Here is a 24507-nt window from a genome sequence, read left to right on the forward strand (position 1 = left end):
GTGGCCTACAACTCCCAGCATGCCTGGCGCATCCCTGAGGACAACAATTCCCGCCCTGCTCCTCTGGAAGAAAAAGGAGATGAGGAGGAAGGAGGGGGAAGAAGGGAAGGGAGTGGAGGAGGAGGGAAAAGCGTGGCCTACAACTCCCAGCATGCCCTGTGCGTGCCCACCCCGAGACCACAACTCCCAGCATGCCCCGCGCGCCCCCGCCGTTACCGGGCACCGGGAACCCCTCCCAAGGTCACCGATCACCCCCGGTACCCCCAGCACAGCACAGCCGGACACCTGCACAGGTGCAGTTTATTCGTTCCACAACAAGGGACACCCCAGAACCGGGGTTTGCTCCTCTGCTTTGACCGAAATCGTGGCAAAGTGGCCCAAAAAGCGCCGCGGGGGCTCGGGGAGCTCCGTGAGCACCGCGGGAGGAGCGGCGGGGCAGCCCCGAGCCCGGGGGTTTGCAGGTGTGCCTGCCTCACAGTGCTCATGTACAGCAATCACAGAAATTTCATATAGAGTTTTCTCTGTGGCCCAATTAGACAAATATCTCCCTATCTATAATATAAAAAATACAGAGATTTGTTGGTTTTGGAAGTAAAATGTGCATTTATCTGACTGTGAGCAGGAGGTAAACCTGAAAACCTGGTGCTGCTGGAGCTCCCATCACCGCTGGCAGGTGGAGCCAAATCTTCCTCCACCCCAAACCACCCCAAGGCAGGAAAAACCCAGAATTCAGCCCATGTTTCTCATGGCAAATAAAGTATTTCAAGTAAAGATGAAGGTGGGTTTCAGCATTTCAGAGCTCTCAGATCAGTCAGTACAATGCAAACCAAACCTGTGCAACAGCAGCTGTGCTTCCTGCTCCAAAAAAATCCACCCCAGTTCCCATCTTTGGGCTCTTGTTGCTTTTTACTTTTGCTTTTTTTTTTTTTTTTGTTTTGTTTTTAATCCTTGGAAATACCACTAGCAGTTCTTCAAAAAAAAAAAAAAAAAAAAAAAAAAACAAACCAAAAAAACCAAAACAAAAACAAAAAACAAAACAAAAATCTAGACAAAGGGAAGCAGCAGAAAAAAATTAACTTCCCAGCAGTGAGAGAACTTCTCATTTTTTCTGTCCATTTTCAGTATTTTTCATCAGGGAACTGGTCCTAGCTTCACCAGGACTGTCCACCTGAAGGAGGAAGGCCAGGGCTAAATTTTTGCTCTTGGCATATTAAAGAGTCTTTAATAAAGAGTAACATGTGCAAAAAAAAAAAAAAGAAAAAAAAAAGAAAAAAAAAGAAAAAAAAAAAGAAAATTTAAATAGATCAAGCCAGGTTTTGCAGAATTACTGTGGCCAGAACAGCTCCCTCCTCTCTGTGTCCTCACCCAACGAGGTAAAAACTGCACTGGGGAGACACCACCACAAAGAAGAAGCCACCAAGAGGTGTCACCTGTCACCTCAGTGTCCTTCCTGCCTCCAAAGCCAAGGTGAGCAGCACCCAAAGGAACCAGGAGCAGAAATTCCCCTTCTCTCCAGGAGCTCTTGGTATTTGCAGTTTTCCTAAACAGGTGCAGTGGGTGTCCAAACCTTCCCAGCCAGGACCAGCAGCTGCTCTCCCAAACTTTCCAGAGAGTTTGTGGTGGGTTTTTTGGGGGGTTTTGTTGAGTTTTTTCCCCCAGGATTATAGCTGGAAGCCTTCCATGGGAGCCTCAGCTTGCTGGAAGATGTATTGCTGCTGGTTCTCGTCCACCTGCGGAGCCACCGCTGCGTCCTCCTCCACCCCAAAGTAGTGCTCGATCAAATCAAAGGCTTTCTGGTAGATCTCCTGGTTCTCGTGGCTCTGGAGGAATTCTATCTTATCCAAACCTTTGGAAGAAAAGAAAGTGGAATGGGATGAAAGGCAGAAATTCACTCTCTGTCCTCTAAAGAATTCTGTGAGCAGAACAAATCCACAGAGCCAAACCTGGCCCTATGGTATTTTATGGAAAATCTTTTTTGCTGAGATCTTTTTCTCCTGAGAAGCCTCAGAAATTAAATGTAAACAATAATTATCTGCTGCTGTGGAATGCAAAAGGTGCATCTTTGATTGGTCTCATGTGGTTGTTTCTAATTAATGGCCAATCACAGCCCAGCTGGCTTGGACTCTCTGATCAGTCACAAGATTTTATTATAATTTCATTCCATTCCTTTCCTTCTAATGAAATCCTCACTTCTATTCTTTTAGTGTAGTTTTAATATATCATTTTCCCTTAATATATTATATTTTTATATATATATATATATATATATATATATATATATATATAAATACATATAATATATATTTAGTAAGTATAATATTCCATATATAATATATTAATAAAAACATATAAAAATCATATTTATATATAGATATATAATTTTTATAAATACTTATATATAGGTATATAAATATATAAATATTTATTTATACATAAATATATTTATATAAAAATATATATAATTTATATCTATTATTTCTTAAGATATATGATATATAATATAGAATTATTATTTATAAATTTCATAAACATATATTTCTATATAAATATATTTATATATTATTTATTAAGATAAATTATATATAATATTACACATAATTATTATTTATAAATTTTTATATTTATTTATATAAAAATATATTTCTATGTAAAGATATAATTTATATATATTATTTCTTAAGTTATTATATAGATAGAATATTATATTTATAATAAAACAATAAATCAGCCTTCTGAAACATGGAGTCAAGAGTCTCATCTCTTCCCTCATCTTGGGACCCCTGTGAGCACAACCACACAAACCCAGCTGTGCCAAAGCTCTGGATCTCAGGTTTAGCCCATCCAGATGTGCTCCCAGCTGCAGGATGGTCCCAAATTCCAGTGGGATTAGAGATGAGGGATTTGGTAGCTACAGGAGCAGGTCCCAGGAGCCTCCAGCTGCCCCAGCTGAGTGCAGTGAGCACAGCAAACATCCATGCACACTGCACCCTCAGGAATTCCAGGAATTGTCCTTCCAGGGAGAATCAGGACACTCAGAGTAATGAGAGGGCAAAGCAGCCACTGCCAGCCCACAGGGAGCTTCAGACCAAAATAGGAACTTGTTCCTCCTCGAAGCATCCAGAGCAGGACCAATAAAAAAATAAATCCATCAGCGCCAAATTAAGTCACTCCAGGGAAAAGCAAAGTCTCCCTGGGTTTAAAGCGTAAATCTGGGTAGATTCAGAGCAATTTTAGAGCCAGAACTGTCACTTTTTCCTTAGCTCAGCTCATTTCTGGTTCATATTCCCACCTGGTGCAAGCCACGATTTCCAGCTTGGACTCCAGGTCAGAGTTTTTACTTCCAAGTATCTTCTCATCACCCACGAAATGAGTTTGAGAAGATTTTGGAACAAATATTGGCTACTTTGGAATACAAAAAGCCCTTGGACAGAGCAGAAAAGCACCTGCAGTGCCCAAGGCCCCACGTACCATAGGCCTCCTCAATCAGGCTGCAGTAGGGGTTGATCCCAGTCCCACTCTGGTTGGCTTCCTGCTCTCCCAGCCTCAGGATGTTCTCCAGCCCGTTCAGTGCCACCAGGACAATCTTGGAGTCCATGACAGTCAGCAGGTCACACAGGGGCTTGATACAACCCAAATTCACCAGGTACCTGCAGGGAGAGAGCAGCACCAGCATCACTGCCTGCTCCATGGGAAAGCAAAGGAGATGAGTCCAACTAAAATCCAGAAATTTACCTTAAAATACACATTCACTGCTCTGCAAGGTTAATTTTGATCCATTTATTTGCATTGCATGCAACCCTATTTTCTGAATTTTTGGTTTTTTTAAGGAAAGGAGCCACTTCTGAAATCCAGGTGCTGCTCAATTAACTCCACACTGGAATTTTATCTGTCATTAAATTCGGACATTTAGCCTCACCTAACGCCTTCTGAAATCCAGGTGCTGCTCAATTAACTCCACACTGGAATTTAATCTGTCATTAAATTTGAACATTTAGCCTCACCTAACCCCTTCTGAAATCCAGGTGCTGCTCAATTAACTCCACACTGGAATTTAATCTGTCATTAAATTCGGACATTTAGCCTCAACTACCCAAAGCCTCAACCACCTCAACTACCCTACTGCCACTTCTGAAATCCAGGTGCTGCTCAATTTAACTCCACACTGGAATTTAATCTGTCATTAAATTTGGATATTTAGCCTCAACTACCCTACACTGCCACTTCTGAAATCCAGGTGCTGCTCATTTAAGTCCACACTGGAATTTTATCTGTCAATAAATTTGGACATTTAGCCTCAACTACCCAAAGAAGGATGGAAGATATTTGGGATTAAATTATCCCCATCCAGAAGGAAATCAATCACAAATTACACCCCAGCTCTGCCTGGCTCAGTTACTCTCTGGAATCCCTCCAAATTCCTCCTTTGCCTGGCAATTCCCCTGCAGGCAAAGCTCCCAGGAGCTGAGGCAGAGGCTCAGGAATACCTGATCTGCTCGGGGGTCCCTCCTGAGGTGGCGTTGGTGATGGCCCAGGCCGCCTCTTTCCTGGTGCGGAATTCTGCCTTCTGCAGGATCTCGATCAGCACCGGGAAAATGTTGGCATCAATCACTGCCTGGGAAGAGAGGGCAGGAGAGGCCTTGGCATTGGCAGCACTTCCCAAAAGGCTTCCTGAAAGAAACCTTCATTTCCATGGCCCCCACGTGAAGAACATCCCCAGCTGAAGGGTTTATTCCTCAGCCAAATCCCATGAAAAGCAGATATTCCACAACCAGCACCCTGGAATTGCAGCAACACTGGAGGAATTCTGAGATCTCTGCTCTGCTTGTGGAGGTCAGGAAAAGGGTAATTAAACCTCAAGGAGCTCCAGCTCTTCCAAGGGATTGAGGATGGACAAATAGGGGCTGTATCTCCTCTAATTCCCATGATCCAGGCTGTGAGGTTCACTCCATGTGCTGCTGCCATTCCCTAATTTTCATCCCCATTTTTTAGCTCATTTGGCTGCAGAATAAGAGAAATGAACCAATCCAGCCTCTGAGGGTCAGGAGAAGGAAAAAGCTGCAAATCCTTAATGCTGAGATTGGAATGTGGGATCACTGCAGGCAGGCTGGAGAAGACTGTACCTGGATTTGTGCTCTGTTCCCTGCTGTGATGTTGGATATGGTCCAGCACGCCTCTTTCCTGATGGATTCCTTGGGACTGCTCAATAAATGGAGGAGGCAAGGCAGGGCTGAGCAGTTTAGGATCACCTTTGGGGGGAAAAGGAAGCACAGGTGAGATCACCAGTAGCAGGCACTGCATTCCCTGCAGGGAATTCCTCTCCTCTCCTCCCCTCTCACCTGGGTCTGGATGTCATCCCCTGTCACGATGTTGCCAACTGCTCTCAGAGCTGGAGAGGCCACTTTGTAATCGTTGTGCCTGCAGGAAAAGTGGGCAGAGACAAACCCAGCTCCATCAGATCACCGGGATATTCACCATGTTCCCTCCCCATGATCCCATCTGCAGGATTTCCTTAGGATCCCGTCCCCTGCCACACAGGACACGGCATAAAGCCACTGAAAACAAAGCTGCAGCACAGTTGGAGCCTTTGCATCCCAACTCCATCCCCTTCTCCACAGAGGTTTTGGAGAAACAAAGCCAAGCTGATTTCTCCTAGCCACTGGTTTTGATGTGCCTCGTAACCAGGCTTCCATCTGAAGTTTGAGAGCACACAACACTCTGCAATCATTAAGGAAATCTGGGAAAGGAGAAAGTTCTTCCCAGTTGTCTGGGCAGTTGGCCCACACTCAAAAATTGGCTGAATTCAGAAATTTATAGGGATAATGTTTGTTTTATCAGTGAATTTGTAATTTTTGAGGCAGATGTTGAGACCAACACAGGTATCTTTTCACAGTGTAGAGCAGAACTGGAAAATCTCCAGCTCAGGAAGCCAAGCCAGCAAATCCCAGCTGTGAACCTGCTCCAGACCCTCCTGGGGTGCCTGGATCCCGTGTGCAGGAGGCGTTTGGTGGGATTTAGATGGATTTAGATGGGTTGTCACTCACATTAAGAGCTCCACCAGCCTTCTGCACACCCCAGAGTCCACCACAGCCTGGATCTTCTCGTTGGGACCATCGGACAGGTAGGACAGAGCCCAGCACGCGTCTGCCAGCAGGTCAGAGTCACTGTTGAACAACAATCGGGACAACACTGGCAGGCAGGGGGACACCTGCAACAACAGCCACCACCCAGGGTTAGTCAGCAGGCCAGAAGCTCCACAGCTGCAGGAAAACACCCCCTGCTCCTGCTCTCTGCTCAGGTCAAGCCCTGCATGGCCACAGATCCCTTCTTGCACAGCTCCAAAGGCACCTCAAGCTTGGTTGCTACACTTAAATTACACTGAGGAGTTACACTGAGCTTCAGGGGCTCCTTCTGCTCCATTTCTGACTCTCAATGTTCACCTCAATCATTTCTAAGTGGGTTTATATTTACACTCAATTCAGGTTTCACCCCTCACCAAAGGCTCCTCAGCTTTGATATGTGAGGTTTCACTTAAATCAGCATGTTTGCACTTTTTTTTAAAAATATTTTTGTGTTGCCAAAGGAGGATGAGATAGCTGAAAAGGCAGCAGGACCTTTAGTTAGGTCCCCTGAACAGGGAAAGGGAAGGTATCACAGCTCACAGCTGTAATATCACAGCTCAGGAATTCTGGTTTCTATCATTACCAGGTCTCAGAGTAGTTGTTGATCATAACTGAAGTTTCAAAATTCTAAAGTTCATAAGAAAATGGTTTAGAGAAACTTTCTAGGGAAGCCTGGGCCTGTCCCTCATTTGAGAGGTGCAGCAGAAATGTTGGGAAAAATGAAACATGCAGAAAAAAACCTCAGCAGGAAGGAAAAACCTCATCCTGTGCCCTCCTCGAGTTCAACACCCCAAAATAACCCAGGCAAAGCTCTTAAGTGGTGTCTCCCCATCTCCTGGCTGCCATCAGGGCATTTCTTCTCACCTTATCAAATTCAGGAGGAGGACTCTTCCCTCTGCACAGGTTTGACAAGGCCCAGACAGCGTTTCGTGTCATTGTCAGCCTGGTGGACGTGGTGAGGAGCCTGAAGAGAGAATCAGCAGGGATTATTGTCCTTGGTGTGGAAGAGAAGGAACCAAAAGAATTAAAACTAAAAATATTTAGCTCCAGTTCAGCCCAGGAGAACGCTCCCAGTTATCACCAGAAACCAAGTGACACAAACTGCTCAGCCTGAGCTCAGAGTCCTGTGGGGTGAGGAGCCAGGCTGACACCAGGAGCAGCAAAATCAAATTTGTGGGACAAAACCTCACTTTTCCAGGGTGGAGAGAGGATTAATTCTTGAGCAACAAGAGCCCAGGCCTGACAGAACTCTATCACCACTGAGGGAGGTGGTGTGAGAGACCTGATCCTGCTCCAACCCCAAAAATCCACAGAGAGCAGGAGCTGAGGGACACCCTGTGACTCCACAAGGAGCAGCACCCTAGAGCAGCATGAAGGAGTTTTATCCACAAAAATCTCACTCCTCTGAGGCAGAGGTTTGATTCTGAGGGATCCCACAGTGACAGGGAATCTGTGAGGAACGTTATCCACAAAATCCCACTCAGAACCAGAGGTTTGATTCCCAGGGACTCTGTAGGGAATGTTCTCCACAAAATCCCACTCAGAACCAGAGGTTTGATTCCCAGGGACTCTCTAAGGAATGCTCTCCACAAAATCCCACTCAGAACCAGAGGTTTGATTCCCAGGGAATCTCTAAGGAATGCTCTCCACAAAATCCCACTCAGAATCAGAGGTTTGATTCCCAGGGACTCTGCAGGGAATGTTCTCCACACAATCCCACTCCCCTGAGGCAGAGCTTTGATTCCCAGGGATCCCACACTAACAGGGAATCTGTAAGGAATGTTACCCACAAAATCTCACTCAAAACCAGAGTTTTGATTCCCAGGGACTCTGTAGGGAACATTCTCCACACAATCCCACTCCTCTGAGGCAGAGGTTTGATTCTGAGGGATCCCACAGTGACAGGGAATCTGTGAGGAACGTTATCCACAAAATCCCACTGAGAACCAGACTTTTGATTCCCAGGGACTCTGTAGGGAATGTTCTCCACAAAATCCCACTCCTCTGAGGCAGAGTTTTGATTCCCAGGGATCCCACACTGCCAGTGAATCTATAAGGAATGCTCTCCACAAAATCTCACTCAAAACCAGAGGTTTGATTCCCAGGGACTCTGTAGGGAATGTTCTCCACACAATCCCACTCCCCTGAGGCAGAGGTTTGATTCCCAGGGATCCCACACTGCCAGTGAATCTATAAGGAATGCTCTCCACACAATCCCACTCCTCTGAGGCAGAGGATTGATTCTGAGGGATCCCACACTAACAGGGAATCTGTAAGGAATGTTACCCACAAAATCTCACTCAAAACCAGAGGTTTGATTCCCAGGGACTCTGCAGGGAATGTTCTCCACACAATCCCACTCCCCTGAGGCAGGTTTGATCCCCAGACAATCCGTGGCCCAGCTCCAACCCTGCCCCCTGGTACAGTGGCACTCCCAGAGCTGCTCATGGCTACTCACATTAACAAGGGAGGGAGAATGGCACAGTTCAGGACATAATCTCTGCACACAGAGCTGTCTCCAGCAATGTTCCCCAACGCCCAGACAGCCTGAAAGGAAACAGCAACAGCTTCAGCATTCATTTTCTGACAGGGAGAACACAGGCACTGTGCTGAAAAAGCGATTTTCCTGCAACTCCAGGCAGCTGGGATCACTCCATTTGAACACTGCATTTTGAATATGTGGTTCTCCCCAAAATCCCAAAGTGAGGAGGGATCTTACCTGCTCCTGAACATCCTCAAAGTCAGAGTTTAGGAGCTCTATAAAGATGGGAACTGCCCCAGCCTCGATGACTATTTTGGTTTGTTGGGAGGTGCCCGAGGCGATGTTCGTCAGGGCCCAGGCAGCCTCAAACTGAAAGGAGGGATAAAGGGAATAAGATCAGCCTGAGCCAGCAAAATAAAGGAATAAAACCAGCCTGATCCAGCAAAAGAAAGGAATGAAATCAGTGTGATTCAGAAAAATAAAGGAATAAAATCAGCCTGATCCAGCAAAAGAAAGGAATGAAATCAGTGTGATTCAGAAAAATAAAGGAATAAAATCAGCCTGAGCCAGCAAAATAAAGGAATGAAATCAGTGTGATTCAGAAAAATAAAGGAATAAAACCAGCCTGATCCAGCAAAAGAAAGGAATGAAATCAGTGTGATTCAGAAAAATAAAGGAATAAAATCAGCCTGAGCCAGCAAAATAAAGGAATAAAACCAGTGTGATTCAGAAAAATAAAGGAATAAAATCAGCCTGATCCAGCAAAAGAAAGGTATAAAACCAGCTTGATTCAGAAAAATAAAGGGGTAAAATCAGCTTGATCCAGAAAAATAAAGGAATAAAATCAGTGTGATTCAGAAAAATAAAGGAATAAAATCAGCCTGGAATAAAACTAGCCTGATCCAGCAAAACAAAGGAATAAAATCAGCCTGATCCAGCAAAAGAAAGGTATAAAACCAGCTTGATTTAGAAAAATAAAGGGGTAAAATCAGCTTGATCCAGAAAAATAAAGGAATAAAATCAGTGTGATTCAGAAAAATAAAGGAATAAAATTAGCCTGATCCTGAAAAATAAAGGAATAAAACCAGCCTGATTCAGCAGAATAAAGGAATGAAATCAGCCTGATTCAGCAAAGCAGCTCTCATGACATTCTGGCTACAACTCCTACAAAGGTTTTGGGAGAGAAAGGAGGAGAATGTCTCAGCACTCAAAGGATTTTATTTTCTTGAGCAATAAAAGAGCTACAAAGGATGAGCAAGAGATGGCACCACCACCTCATTTCTCTTCCACAACCATTTCCCAGTGCAGGAACACACAAAATAGAAAATTTTCTATATTTCATCCAACAACCCAAAGATGCTGTGAGTTCAAGGGAAGCTGAGCAGAAATTCCCTGATTTTGGTTTAAAACCAGATTTCCATCCAGCTCTCCTGGAAATGAATTCCCTTTGGTCCATGGGGCCAGAAGGCAGGGAGAAAGAGGAAAGCAGTCATAAAAATTGGATGAAATTCCATGTATGGGAGTCTCTTTAACCCCTCCAAAGAAACCAGGATTGTTTTCCCTCAAACATTTTCCTCCTGCAGCTTCATCCCATGGCTCCACCAGCTCCCAGCAGAAATATCAGCTACAGGAAGGCCAAACTCTTTTCTGCTGCAGCTGAATTAGGTGATTTTTGCCAGAATTAAATTTTTTTTTGCCAGAATTAATTTTTTTTTCCCAATAATTTAATTCAGAGCAATTTACAATTTAATTTTTTTTTTTGCCTGAGCATTACAGACTAGTTTTGCCTTCTCCCATAGATCACATTTTTGGGGTTCAAAATTTCATTTTCCCCTCACAGCACCTGTGGGTTCACAGGATAAACAGCTCCACACCCCGAAGAATTGATAACAGAATTTCCTTTACCTGTAATGTGCAATTTTCACTTCTTTTCAGGAATTCCACGAACCTCTCCACCACTCCCTGAGTGTTTATCACCTCATCTATTGGAGGATTTGGCTCTGAAACAGCAAGGCAGTGTCAGGGAGTGAACAGGTCTCCTGCAGGGGACTAACAAGCCTGAAGTGTTAATTAAATTATCTCAAATTGGGCTGAACTCATCAGGGCAGCTTGGGAGAATTATTTTCTGTACCAATCACAACTGGCAATGATCAGTGATACAAAAAATGATCACATTTCTCAATTATGGATGTTTTTTTTTCCCCAACCTGCAAAGCTTTGTGTACAAATCCCTGTAAAAGTCTCTGTTGGATGCTGGGCAGGGATGAGTTATTTTTACCTTTGGAGAGTAATTTCCTGAATTTTTGAGTGGTTGCTAGCTGGAGGTCAGGGTCATCTGAGAACAGCATTTCCACCATCTCTCCTGTGATCAACCCCTCCTGAAAAGAGGCAGAGGAAACAGGAACGGTTTCATTTCAGACTGGGATTATTCCAGGCACCACAGACATCACATCCAACAATTTGGGCTTAGCCAGAAATCCAAAGATTCAAACCTGGGGATCCCAGCACAGCAGAAATCCCCCAGTTCACATTTGCAGTGCTGGGGGGAATGGGATAAAAGAGGAGGAGAGGGGATAAAATGGAATAAAAGGACACTGGAAGAGGATTTTGAGGATTTTGCAGCTGGGAATAACCCTTGATAAATCAGAGTGAGCTGTGGGATGAGGATTTCCTGGCAGGGGCTGAGCTATGCAAGGCTCATGGCTCTATTGGTGTCCCTCTGGATCCCTCAGGAATGAATTTTCCCCTCAGGAATAGGATTTTCCCCTCAGGAATAGGATTTTTCCCCTCAGGAATAGGATTTCCCCCTCAGGAATAGGATTTCCCCCTCAGGAATAGGATTTCCCCCTCAGTAATAGGATTTCCCCCTCAGGAATAGGATTTTCCCCTCAGGAATAGGATTTCCCCCTCAGGAATAGGATTTCCCCCTCAGGAATAGGATTTCCCCCTCAGGAATAGGATTTTCCCCCTCAGGAATAGGATTTTCCCCTCAGGAATAGGATTTTTCCCCTCAGGAATAGGATTTTTCCCCTCAGGAATAGGATTTTTCCCCTCAGGAATAGGATTTTCCCCTCAGGAATAGGATTTCCCCCTCAGGAATAGGATTTCCCCCTCAGGAATAAATCTCCTCTTTGCATTTTAGCCAAGGGTTTGTGGCTGTCCCAGCTGCCTGCACCAACTTACACAAACATTGTTGACAGTAAAGGAATAAAACCATTGGATTTTGGCAGTTCCATGGAAGCACAGAATCCCAGGATGGTTTGGGTTGGAAGGAGCTTAAAAATCATCCAAGTTCCTGTCCAAGGGCAGGGACATCTTGCACTACCCCAGGGTGCTCCAGCCCCATCCAATCTGGGATAATTCCAGGGATGGGGCAGCCACAGCTTGTCTGGGAATCTCTGCAGGGCCCCAAAACATGACATTAAATTAAATCTAATTAATGAAATCTGTCTGAAGGCACCTTACCCCACACGTTGTGGAAGTGACATAGGAATCCACCAGGAGAGTGTCAAACATGGAGTCATCCTCACTGATCAGCTCCACATTCCTTCTCTTGAAGAGCTGGTGGGGAGCAGAACACAGGGATTGTTATTAGAAAATAACCATGAACAGGCTCCACAACTCGATTTTCTTGTTCCTCAACCAAGATCCCTCCTGGACTGAAGCAACCTGAATAAAAAGGGGTCATTAATGTCAGCTCTGCACTCTCAGGGACAGTCTGGCACACAAAATAAGGGTTAATTCTTGCTCTCAGATATTCAAATGTCCAAATCACTGAGCCACAAGGGAAGGCAAGTGCAGAATTTGACCAAAATCCGGAAAAATGGGCAAAAAGGTAGCTTGGATAAGGTGCTAATAAAGGAAATATTTAGTTCCAGACATATCACTTGGGAATCACCTCATGCTTCCAAAAAAGAAATGCACCCAGGGTTGAGGCCATGCTTTCACTTGCTCTTCCTGTTTCTCCAGGAAATAATCCCATTTACTAATTATATCTAAAAAAAAAAAACCAAAACCCACCTTTAAAATCAAAGATCTGTGGGAAAAAAAAAACAAAAACAAAAACAAAAAACCCCAATCCAAGCAAAAAACAACTCGAGTAGCCCAAGAACAAAACGCCTGGGAAGCTCTCCATGTGAGCTGGGCCCAGAGAAAAGAAAGGGAAAAAAGCAAGAGCTCAGTTAGAATAGAAAACATGACTGCAAACAAATGTTAATGAACAGAACCTTGAAGATTGCAGCAGTCTGGGCTGTGCTGAGGCTGACACAACCTGGTACAGGTGAGTTCCCTACAAGATCCCAGTCAGAACAGGAAAAATAAAGATTGCAAACAAACTTTAATTGACAGAAAATTGAAGATTGCAGCACTCTGGGCTGACCCAGCCTGCTCAGGTGGGTGAGTTACTTGCTGTAAGGTCTCAGAACAGAAAAAATAAAGACTGCAAACAAACTTTAATTGACAGAACCTTGAAGACTGCAGCACTCTGGGCAGACCCAGCCTCTCCAGGTGAGTTACCTGCTGCAAGATCTCAGTCAGAACAGAAAAAATAAAGACTGCAAACAAAGTTTAATGCACAGATCCTTGAAAATTGCAGCAGTTAGGACTGACACAACCTGGTACAGGTGAGTTACCTGCAAGATCTCAGAACATAAAAAATAAAGACTGCAAACAAAGTTTAATGCACAGAACCTTGAAGGTTGCAGCAGTTAAGGCTGACCCAGCCTCTCCAGGTGAGTTACCTGCAAGATCTCAGTCAGAACAGAAAAAATAAAGATTGCAGACAAATTTTAATGCCCGGATCCTTGGAGGTTCCGCCAGTCCGGGCCGTGTGAGGCTGAGCTGAGTGATTTACCTGCTGCTCCCGTTTCTGCTTCCTCAGCTGAATCCCCTCCTCCTCCCTCCTCCTGCGCATCTCCTCGGGGTTCAGGGCTTTGTTCTTGTAGCTCTTCATTCGATAGTTTTCTGTGAAAACAGGAGGGATTCTGCAATTCTGCCCCAGGGCTCCTGCACTGCCTCTGTGTGTCCTTCCCATGGGATAACCAGATGGAATACCTTTATTTACTCCTCGGTTTTCAGCAGCAATTCCTATTTCCCTGCCAGCAGCACAGCATTTTTCCCAGATATTTATTCCCAGGGAGCAAGGAATGGAGTTTATAACACCAGAGCAGAGCTGCAGTGAGGCACAGGCCCTGTGTCCCACCAGGTGTGCAGGACCTGACCCACTTCTGAAAAATGCAGCAATTCCAACCTGATTCCTACACAATTTCCCTCCCAGTTTGTGTTTGCTCCCACTTCTGAAAAATGCAGCAATTCCATCCCGATTCCTACACAATTTCCCTCCCAGTTTGTGTTTGCTCCCACTTCTGAAAAATGCAGCAATTCCAACCTGATTCCTACACAATTTCCCTCCCAGTTTGTGTTTGCTCCCACTTCTGAAAAATGCAGCAATTCCAACCTGATTCCTACACAATTTCCCTCCCAGTTTGTGTTTGCTCCCACTTCTGAAAAATGCAGCAATTCCAACCCAATTCCTACACAATTTCCCTCCCAGTTTGTTTTTGCTCCCTCCCTGCCAGGGAAGGGACACTCCAACGTCTGGCACAGCTGAAGGCAGCCAGGGCCAAGCTGTAACTGAGGACGGCAGCCCCTGACTGCCCCAGCAGGGCAGGAATTCCCCAAACTCTCTCATTTCTGACATTATTTGCACATTTGTGCCTTCCTCAGGACAAACCTCAGAGGCTCAACTAGCCCTGGACCGAGTCACTCCTTCAGAACTCATTTGAAAAGCAGTATTTTTGTGGGTTTTTTTTTTTTTTTTCCCAGCTGCAGGGAGGAAGTTTGCAGTTTTATCTCCTCCTCATTTCGTGGCTCACAGAAAGTTTCAGCCTCACTTATCAACAACCTCCAGCCACTCTGGAGCCCTTCCAAGATCAACTGCAGAAGTGTCAGAACCAAAAGTCCACATCCAACCCAAGAAAAAACATCAACTAAATACAAATATCCAGCTTTTCATTACTAAGGAGAGAGAAAACAACTGGAAAAAAATTAATATTTTAACGGGAGAGGAAACAAAATACTTTCAGTTCTGTGATTTCCCAAAACCAGCTAAAAAGACACCAAAAAAAGAGAGAAATCTACAGACTTTAGGGGTTTATATCTGACCATACAACAGCCAGGTGTCAATTTTCATTCAGAAAATCTACTGAAGCAGCACTGTTAGGTTTTTATTTGTATTTCCACCCCATTGTGCCTCACGCAGCCACAGGGGAGAGCCGGAATCGACAGCTTAATTCTCCAAACAAATTAAGGATTTCATCCTCCTTTTGGAAAGCAAAGCCTCCAGTTAAAAGGTGGTTTGGAGGAGGAGGAGGAGGAGGAGGAGGAAGGAGAAGCGAGGATGCCCAGGAGTGCCATGAATAGCCCAGGGACTCAGGACAGCTCAGCTGCTCCAGCCCAGCTGGGCCAGACCCAGGGACACTCAGCACCTCCTCCCTTAAGGGATTTTATTTTCTGTCCCAGAGCACCCATAATTCTCACCCTGCAGGGAAACCCCAAAGAGAATTCTTCAGGGCTGCTGTAACAAAATTCCCTGGTTTTTATCCCACAGTTTAGCCCTGCAGATGATTCCCATTGATTTTTGGGGGTTTTTTTGTTTTTTTTTTTTCCTCCCAGCCCATCATCTTTTGGCAGGAGAATGCTGATTTGGGACATTCCAGCCCATTTCCATGGCAACTTTAGGGTTTTATAGGGTGGGAGAAATGCAGGATCAGGAGCTCCCAGGGAGCTCTGGGCTGCAGCAGGACCAAAGCCACGGAATGAAACACAGCAGGAAAAATTCTGTGTTTGGAATATTTCAGTACCAAATACTCAGTTCATTTAAACTCCAATTCCATCTGTGGGAATATCCCCAAACCCATTAATCAGGATCTGGGAGCACTGGGCTCTCAGGAATAGGGAATAAATACATATATATTTATTATATATAAATATATAAACCCATATATATTTATATATAAATATATTTTTATATTCATATTTATATATTTATATGTATTTATTATACACAAATATTAAAATTATATTTATAGTATTTATATTTGTGTTGTTTATATTTTATAATTTATAATTAAAATTTTATTTATATATTATATTTAAATTATTATAAATAAATAAATAAATAAATAAATTATATATATATATATATATATATATATATATATATATAAACTGCTGCTCCTAAGGAAGAGATTCCAGTCACAGATTTTCACTTTATTCTGGAGAGATTTGCTTTTACAGAAGAAGTGCCAGTGGGCACTGAACTCAGAGATTTCACTCAAGAAAACAACAAATCTTCCAAGATTTAATTAAATTTAAAAAGTTCTGATCCAAAAGCTTGGACAAAACATCGCTTCTGCTTTGGGAATCCCACAGTTCCCCAAGCTGTGCCTTTTGTGGCTCCCTGGATTAGTGCACTTCATTCATAGCTCCAGCAAAAAAATTAAAAAAAAAAAAAATTAAATTTAAAAATTAATAAATTAATGAAAGAAATAAAATATAAATAAATGAATACATTTAATAATAAATTAAATTTTAGTAATAAATAAATTAAATAATAATTAAATAAATTTTAAAATAAATACGTTAAATAAAAATAAATTTAGAATAAATTTTAAAATAAATTAATAGATAATAAAATAAATTTTATAAATAAATTAATTAAAATTTTAAAATTAATTAATTAAATAAAAAATAATAAATAAATTTTAAAAATAAATTAAATAAATAAAAATTAAAATAAATTAAATTTTAAAATTAATTAATTAATAGATTTAAAATAATTTTTTTAAAAAATCAGTATTTGCTGAAACTTAAGGATGAAACTGAACTTTCCCAATTTCCTGTGCAAAGGAAACTCCCTCAGGAGCTGGAAGGAATTTGGCCCCTCTTGCTTTCACTGAGGGTAAAAAATTCCTGCAGCTGTCAAAGCATTACAATTCCAAGCTGCCCCACTCATAAACTGGAGGGTAAGAAGGTATTTCCCACTTGAAATAAAGGAAAAATGAGGTGAAATTTTGACTTGGAAGGCTCAGCAGGGCCCTGAAATCCCTGTAAATGCAGCACAAAGTACAACAAGAAACCGGAATTCCAGAATTGTTACTGCAACAGCTTCTGGATGCTCCTGGGTTGGGGAATCCAAGCCTGCCTCTTTTTAAATTTTTTTCCAAGACAAGAAAATGTTGAAAGCAAATTTTTCTTCACTGCTGAAGCCCTGGGAGCTGAGTCACTGCAGGATTTTGTTTTCACTGAGGGTAAAAAAATTCCTCCAGCTGTCAAAAATACAAGCCCAAGCTGCCACTCATAAACTGGAGGGTGAGAAGGCATTTCCCACTTGAAATAAAGGAAAAATGAGGTGAAATTTTGACTTGGAAGGCTCAGCAGGGCCCTCAAATCCCTGTAAACGTAGCACAAAGTACAAGAAACCGGAATTCCAGAATTGTTACTCCAACACCTTCTGGATGCTCCTGAGGGGGGAAATCCAAGTCTGATTCTTTTTAAATTTTTTTGCAGGACAAGAAAAATTTGCTTTCAACCTTTTCTTCACTGCTGCTGAGGCCCTGGGAGCTGTCACTGCAGGCTTGTCCTCACTGAGGGTAAAAATTTCCAAAATTCCTGCAGCTGTCAAAGCATTACAATTCCAAGCTGCCCCATCCATAAACTGGAGGATGAGAAGGTATTTCCCACTTGAAATAAAGGAAAAATGAGGTGAAATTTTGACTTGGAAGGCTCAGCAGGGCCCTGAAATCCCTGTAAACGCAGCACAAAGTACAGCAGGAAACCGGAATTCCAGAATTGTTACTCCAACAGCTTCTGGATGCTCCTGGGTTGGGGAATCCAAGCCTGCCTCTTTTTAAATTTTTTTCCAAGACAAGAAAATGTTGAAAGCAAATTTTTCTTCACTGCTGAAGCCCTGGGAGCTGAGTCACTGCAGGATTTTGTTTTCACTGAGGGTAAAAAAATTCCTCCAGCTGTCAAAAATACAAGCCCAAGCTGCCACTCATAAACTGGAGGGTGAGAAGGTATTTCCCACTTGAAATAAAGGAAAAATGAGGTGAAATTTTGACTTGGAAGGCTCAGCAGGGCCCTGAAATCCCTGTAAATGCAGCACAAAGTACAAGAAACCGGAATTCCAGAATTGTTACTCCAACAGCTTCTGGATGCTCCTGGGTGGGGAATTTTTTATTTTTGTTTTTTTCCAAGACAAGAAAAATTGGATTTGAACCTTTCCTTCGGGTGCTGAAGGCCTGGAGCTGAGTCACTGCAGGATTCTGTGCTGCTGAGTCAGGGCCAGGGCACGGCCAGGCCTGACCGGGCTCTCCTGGAGCCAAAGTGTCCCTTCCCAGGGGGAGATTCCAGGAATATTCCAAATATTCCACAGGGAACCTTCCCAAGGTGGCTCTGAGCACTCAGCAGCTGCTCCCTGCTCTGGGAATTATGCAAGTGAAATAAATACACTTGAGGAACTCCAGCAGCACCCAGTAGTGCCCCATGGGGACGCTCCCAGGTGACCTCCAAAGGACCTTTCCACTCAAATTTCCCCTTGGGATGGGATAAAGTTGGTGATTTACAATTTAAACTCCTGGACAAATTCATTTTAAATTTATTTTATTTAAATTATATTAAATTAATAAATAAATTTATTATTTTTATTTAAATTTTATTTATTTAATATTTATTTTATTTTATTTAAATTATATTAAATGAATAAATAAATTTATTATTTTTATTTAAATTTTATTTATTTAAAATTTAAAATAAAATAAAATTTATTTATTTAATTTATTTATTTGATTAAAATAAACTTTAAAATAAATTTTAAAGTTTAAAATTTTAAACTATTTAAAGTCCTGGACAAATTTATTTTCAACTTATTTTAAGCTTTAAATTAAAATAAAATAAAATTTATTTATTTAATTTATTTATTTGATTAAAATAAAATAAACTTTAAAATAAATTTGAAATTTTAAAATTTTAAACGATTTAAAGTCCTGGACAAATTTATTTTCAACTTATTTTAAGCTTTAAATTAAAATAAAATAAAATTTATTTATTTACTTTTATTAAAATAATATAATTTTTTAAATTTTAAAGTTTAAAATTTATTTTAAACTTTATTTTAAACTATTTAAAGTCCTAGAGAAATTTATTTTCAACTTATTTTAAGTTTTAAAATAAAAGCTTAAAATTTTATTTTAAGCTTTAAAATAAAATTTATTTATTTATTTATTTTATTAAAATAATATAATTTTTTAGATTTTAAAGTTTAAAATTTATTTTAAACTTTATTTTAAACTTTATTTTAAAATAAAGTAAAATAAATTAAAATATATTTATTTCTTTAATTTATTTTATTTTATTAAAATAAACTTTAAAATCAATTTTAAAATTTTAAACTATTTAAATTCCTGGACAAATTTAGACAAATTGCAGTAAAATAAATGGAGTGAACTGCTGAGTTTCACCTCATTCCTCATCTATTTCCAATTCCCTGAAATCCCAGAGGATCCTCCCATCATTAACAACTCCAGAGGACTCTTCTAGAAAGAAAAATGTGTCCAGGACAACTTTATTAAGTGAATTCAAACCCTACAAAAAAAAGACTAAATCATCTGGACTACTTAAATCCAAATCAAATGAATAACTCCATCAAAATAGCTGAATTCATGTGTAAAAGAACAGCTCTGAGCTGCTGGCAGAAATCACTCAAAATCACTTTTTTTAAAACTGTCAGTGATAGTTTTGCAGTGAATTAATAGAAAAAAATAAAAGGAAAAAAATTCACTTTGTTTGCTCAGAAGACACAACAAAAAAAATCCTGTCAAATAACCCCAACTAACCCATTTACTACTTAAATCCAAATCAAATGAATAACTCTATAAAAATAGCTGAATTCATGTGTAGAAGAACAGCTCTGAGCTGCTGGCAGAAATCACTCAAAATCACTTTTTTCTGCTGTCACCAATAGTTTTGCAGTGAATTAATAGAAGGAAAAAAATTCACTTTGTTTGCTCAGAAGACACAACAAACGAAGCTCAACAGGAGAACAGCTACACAAGAAAAATCCTGTCAAATAACCCCAAACTAACCCATTTACTACTTAAATCCAAATCAAATAACTACATAAATATTATTGAATGTGAATAACTACATAAGTAGTTATTAGTAGAAAAAAAAAAAATTAAAGGAAAAAAATTCACTTTGTCTGCTCAGAAGACACAACAAATGAAGCTAAACAGAACAGCTACACACAAAAAATAAATAAAAATTCCTGTCCAATAAGCCCTGGCAGGCAGGGATGTGATATCAGCCTGGAATGTGCAGCGCTCACAGGGGGAAGGGACAGGCAGAAAATTCTCTTTGGGGAAAGTTCAGTGGCAGGCAGAGTCTGCTGCTCGTGTGCCAGGGCTAAAACAAAACCAGGAATCTTTTTGGAATGTCCCCGAGCTGCTGGAAAAAGGAACCCAGCAACTGCTCAGTCCATCCCAACACCTGAGGGTTTTCAGTTCTCTTCACTCTGGTTCGTGCCCCAGGGTTAAAACAAGATCAGGAATCCCTTTGGAATGTCCCTGCCCTGCTAACCCAGCACTCCTCAGTCCAGTTCTCAAAGATTCCTACCCCTAATTGGATTTTTTCATCCCAAAATTTAAGGGTTTTAAGCTCTCTTCAAGCTGGTTCGTTGCTCAGGGTTAAAACAAGATTATTAGGATATATTATTATATATATATATATATATCTACTAGATATTATTATATTAGGATATGTTATTAAAAGGATCCTGACAAGCAAGATCATTTTAAATGATCATTTCAAAATGATCACAGGAACCCTTTTGGAATATCCCTGCCCTGCTGGAAAAGGAACCCAGCACTGCTCAGTCCAGTTCTCAAAGCTTCCTACTCCTGATTTATCTTTTCTTGAGGGCTTTAAGTTCTCTTCAAGCTGGTTTGTTGCTCAGGGTTAAAACAAAATTATTAGGATATATTATTATATATATATATATATATCTACTAGATATTATTATATTAGGATATGTTATTAAAAGGATCCTGACAAGCAAGATCATTTTAAATGATCATTTCAAAATGATCACAGGAACCCTTTTGGAATGTCCCTGCCCTGCTGGAAAAAGGAACCCAGCACTGCTCAGGCCAGTTCTCAAAGATTCCTACTCCTGATTTATCTTTTCATCCCAAAATTTGAGGGCTTTAAATTCTCTTCACTCTGGTTCGTGTCCTAGGGTTAAAGCAAGATTATTAGGATATATTATTGTATATATCTAATATATATTATTAAGTTAGGATATTATTATAAGGATCCTGGTGAGATCCTGACAAGCAAGATCATTTTAAATGATCACAGGAATCCTTTTGGAATGTCCCTGCCCTGCTGGAAAAGGAACCCAGCAACTCCTCAGTCCAGTTCTCAATGTTTCCTACTCCTGATTTATCTTTTCATCCCAAAATTTGAGGGCTTTAAGTTCTCTCCAAGCTGGTTTGTATCCCACGTTTACAATAAGATTAGGAATATTTTTGGAATATCCCTGTCCTGCTGGAAAAAGAACCCAGTAACTCCTCAGTTCAGTTCTCAAAGCTTCCCTACCCCTGATTTAATCTTTTCATCCCAAAATTTGAGGGCTTTAAATTCTCTTCAAGCTGGTTCGTGTCCCAGGGTTAAAACAAAATTAGGAATCTTTTTGGAATATCCCTGCCCTGCTGGAAAAGGAACCCAGCAACTGCTCAGTCCAGTTCTCAAAGCTTCCTACTCCTGATTTAATCTTTTCATCCCCAAATTTGAGGGTTTCAAGTTCTCTCCAAGCTGGTTTGTCCATCCAGATTTCCCTCAAAAATGGACAGATCAAGCACAGGTGTGAGCTGAGAACAGTCCCTAAAACAGGGAACAACTTCATCCACTCAAACTCGAGCCAGCAGAGCTCCAGATTAAAACCAACCAGAGATAATTACAGAGAAATACGAAATTCCAGGAAATCCATCCCTTCCAACATGTGCTCTGCCTCAGCAACAAGCAGGAGTGTGTGATTTGCTGAGCAGATTTACCTGGAGCTCAGCAGGACTGAAAGCCTGAAGGAATCAGGACTTTCACTCTCGCAGGATTTTAATGATCAAACTCTCCCCCTTGACAAAGTTCATGTTTGCTCTGCTGAACTAAAGCAAACAGAGCAGAGCAGCCAATTAACTGTTAAATTCATCAGCCACGGGGGTTTTATTGAGAATTGAGCATTAACGCTGCTCCATGGGTTAAACAGCACTAAAAAAGGCATTTAAAGGGCTCATTTGCATGGCAAACAAGGAATGAACTGATGACAATTTCCAGCAATATCATTAACTTAAAATAATGAAAAAAAAAAACCCAGCCTTAGCTTGTTTAAAAAAAATAATAAAGTTACATGAGGATAATTAAAACAAGGGGGAGATTCAACTCTTATGGGGTGGGGAAGCTCCTGTGCACAAAGTTCTCAGCTCCACACAAAACATAAAACCGAAATTCTCAGCTCCACATAAAACTGCCCCAAGAATTTCCAGACATTCCTAGCAGGCCCCAGGACATTTTTCTCCTCAGAGCTGCCACTCCAGGTTTTACATCTGAATTTTTCCAAGCTGTCCAGGGCAGCAGCCACACACAGACCTGGTCACTGACTTCTCCTAGAGCACCACAGGAGGGTTTGGAGGGGGAAGAAAAGTTCCTGGTGAGATCCTGACAAGCAAGATCATTTTAAATGATCATTTTAAAATGATTACAGAGCATTTGTGAAGCTTCCCTGGTTTGGAAGGAGCTGAAAACTCATCCAGTGCCACCCCTGCCATGGGCAAGGACATTTTCCACTGTCCCAGGCTGCTCCAACCTGGCCTGGGATAATTCCAGCCACAGCTTCTCTGGGAAATCCATCCCAGCCCCTCACAGAGAAAAATTTCTTCCCAATATCCAATCTAACCTTGCCACTTTAAAGCCATTAAGCTTCTGAAGGAGCTCTGGTTAAAAGACAACATTGCAGGTGGAAAATGGAAACATTTTAATCTTTATTTCCAGAAGAGCCTCACAGGAATCTTAAAAAAATAAAAATAAATAAAATAAAATCCACCATTCCTCCTTGAGCTGGGACCTCCCACATCAGGCACATCAAAACTAAAAGCTGCTGGAATTAAAACACTTTTTTTGAAGAGGAAACAGAGCAGGGATTTATTTGCAGGGGACAGAGACCTGCCCGTAACAGATGCCATTGCTCCCTAGCAGTGTGGTGTCACCCACGGTGGCACAGGGACACCCACGGTGGCACTGAGGGCTCAGGATGGATTTTAATAAAAATCCCAACACCCAAAGCCCCTCTGGGTTACCAGAACCCAGGAGAGGTTTGTGGGGTTCTGCCCTGAGCCCCGAGCTCTGGGGGAGCTCAGAACTGAACTCCAGCACTGGGGGAGAATTTAAACAGAGCAGGGATCTGAGAGCCAGGTGAGACCCCAAATACCCCAAAGTGAAACAGTGACACCCCAAAACCGGGCTCTTACAGCTCTCACACCCCAAAGCTGGACACTGGAGCCCTGGTACCCCCAAACCCGGGGTATCCCACCCTGGCACCAGCAAACTCGGGTTCTTACAGCCCTGGCACCCCCAAACCCGGGGTATCGCACCCTAAACATCCCCAAACCCGGCGTATTCCACCCTGGCATGCCCAAACTCGAGTTCTTACAGCCCTGGCACCCCCAAACCCGGCGTATCCCACTCCGGTACCCCCAAACCCGGGGTATCCCACCCTGAACACCCCCCGCAGCTCCCGCCCCACCCGGAGCTCCCCAAAGGCGCTGTCGGCGCTGCCCAAAGCGGTCACAACCCCCGGGCCACCCTCACCGAGAGCCCCAAAGACCCCCCCGCCCCCAGGAGCGGCCCCGGGATGACTCAGCGGCCGCGCCGGCTCCGCCACTTTCAGCCCCGGCAGCGCCCGGGACGCCGGTGAAAGGCGAGGGCGGCGGCAGCGCGGTGCGGAACGGGCTGTGAGCGCTGCCCGGCCTCGGGACGGCTTCTCCGGCTGCACCCCACGCCCTCGGCCGTGCCCGGAGCTCCCCCGGGCCGCGCCCGCCCCTTAGGGCCCTCACCCATCGCGGCGGCTGCGGCGGCGGCTCCGGTGGTGGCGGCGGCGGCCAAAATATGGCGGCGGCGGGCGGGGCGCGGGCCGGACGGCGGCCGCTTGGGGCCAAACCTGTGCGCGCGGAGAGCGGCGGGGGCGGTGCTAGGGCGCCCCCAGCGAGCGGGGATGGAACTGCAGGGGCGGTCGCATCCTGTCACTCGTGTCTTGTCACTCGCGTCCCCTCATTCGGGTTTTGTCACTCGTATCCTGTCACTCGTGTCCCCTCTCATGTGTCCCCTCCATCCTGACACTCGTGTCCGGTTCCCTTGGCTGCAGGAAGGGAAGGAGCTGCTGCAGCCCAGCGCTGCCCCAGGAAGATCCCTGAGGAACCCTTGGGACCAACTCCTGCGGTGCCAGCAGCCCCTGGAACCCTGAATGTCCCCACTGGGAGGGACTGGGTTGGTGTTTGTCACCCACCCTGGGAGCTGTGCCAGGCAGAGACGAGCTCTGGGGCACACCCGGTGGATTTATGGGGTCACTCAGAGCCCCAAAAAAGCAGGGACAGAGTTTGAGGACTGGCTGGTTTTATGGGGTCACTCAGAGCCCCGAAAATTGGGGGACAGAGTTTGAGGACTGGCTGGTTTTATGGGGTCACAGTTTGAGGACTGGCTGCTTTTATGGGGTCACTCAGAGCCTGAGGAGCCTGGGGCAGCGGGGGCTCCTTTCCCTCTCCTGAGGGAGATGGGAGGAAAGGAAAATTTGTGTCATCC

At 43.0% G+C, this 24507-nt stretch overlaps 1 protein-coding gene across 1 annotated transcript; it reads right to left on the bottom strand.

Annotated features, from left to right (window-relative positions):
* Positions 1-276: 276 nt before the first annotated feature.
* Positions 277-23813, bottom strand: KPNA6 (karyopherin subunit alpha 6). The gene is made up of 14 exons (XM_036397239.2): positions 23766-23813; positions 13454-13563; positions 12067-12162; positions 10880-10979; positions 10507-10601; positions 8839-8970; positions 8578-8666; positions 6984-7083; positions 6042-6205; positions 5337-5415; positions 5121-5246; positions 4485-4612; positions 3469-3647; positions 277-1846 (listed from the first exon to the last, which is right to left on the bottom strand). The coding sequence occupies exons 1-14, from the start codon at positions 23767-23769 to the stop codon at positions 1662-1664; spliced, it is 1587 nt and encodes a 528-aa protein (XP_036253132.1). The 5' UTR covers positions 23770-23813; the 3' UTR covers positions 277-1661.
* Positions 23814-24507: the final 694 nt, after the last annotated feature.

Source organism: Molothrus ater, chromosome 24 (genome assembly GCF_012460135.2).
Source record: "Molothrus ater isolate BHLD 08-10-18 breed brown headed cowbird chromosome 24, BPBGC_Mater_1.1, whole genome shotgun sequence".
NCBI classification, from domain to species: Eukaryota; Metazoa; Chordata; class Aves; order Passeriformes; family Icteridae; genus Molothrus; species Molothrus ater.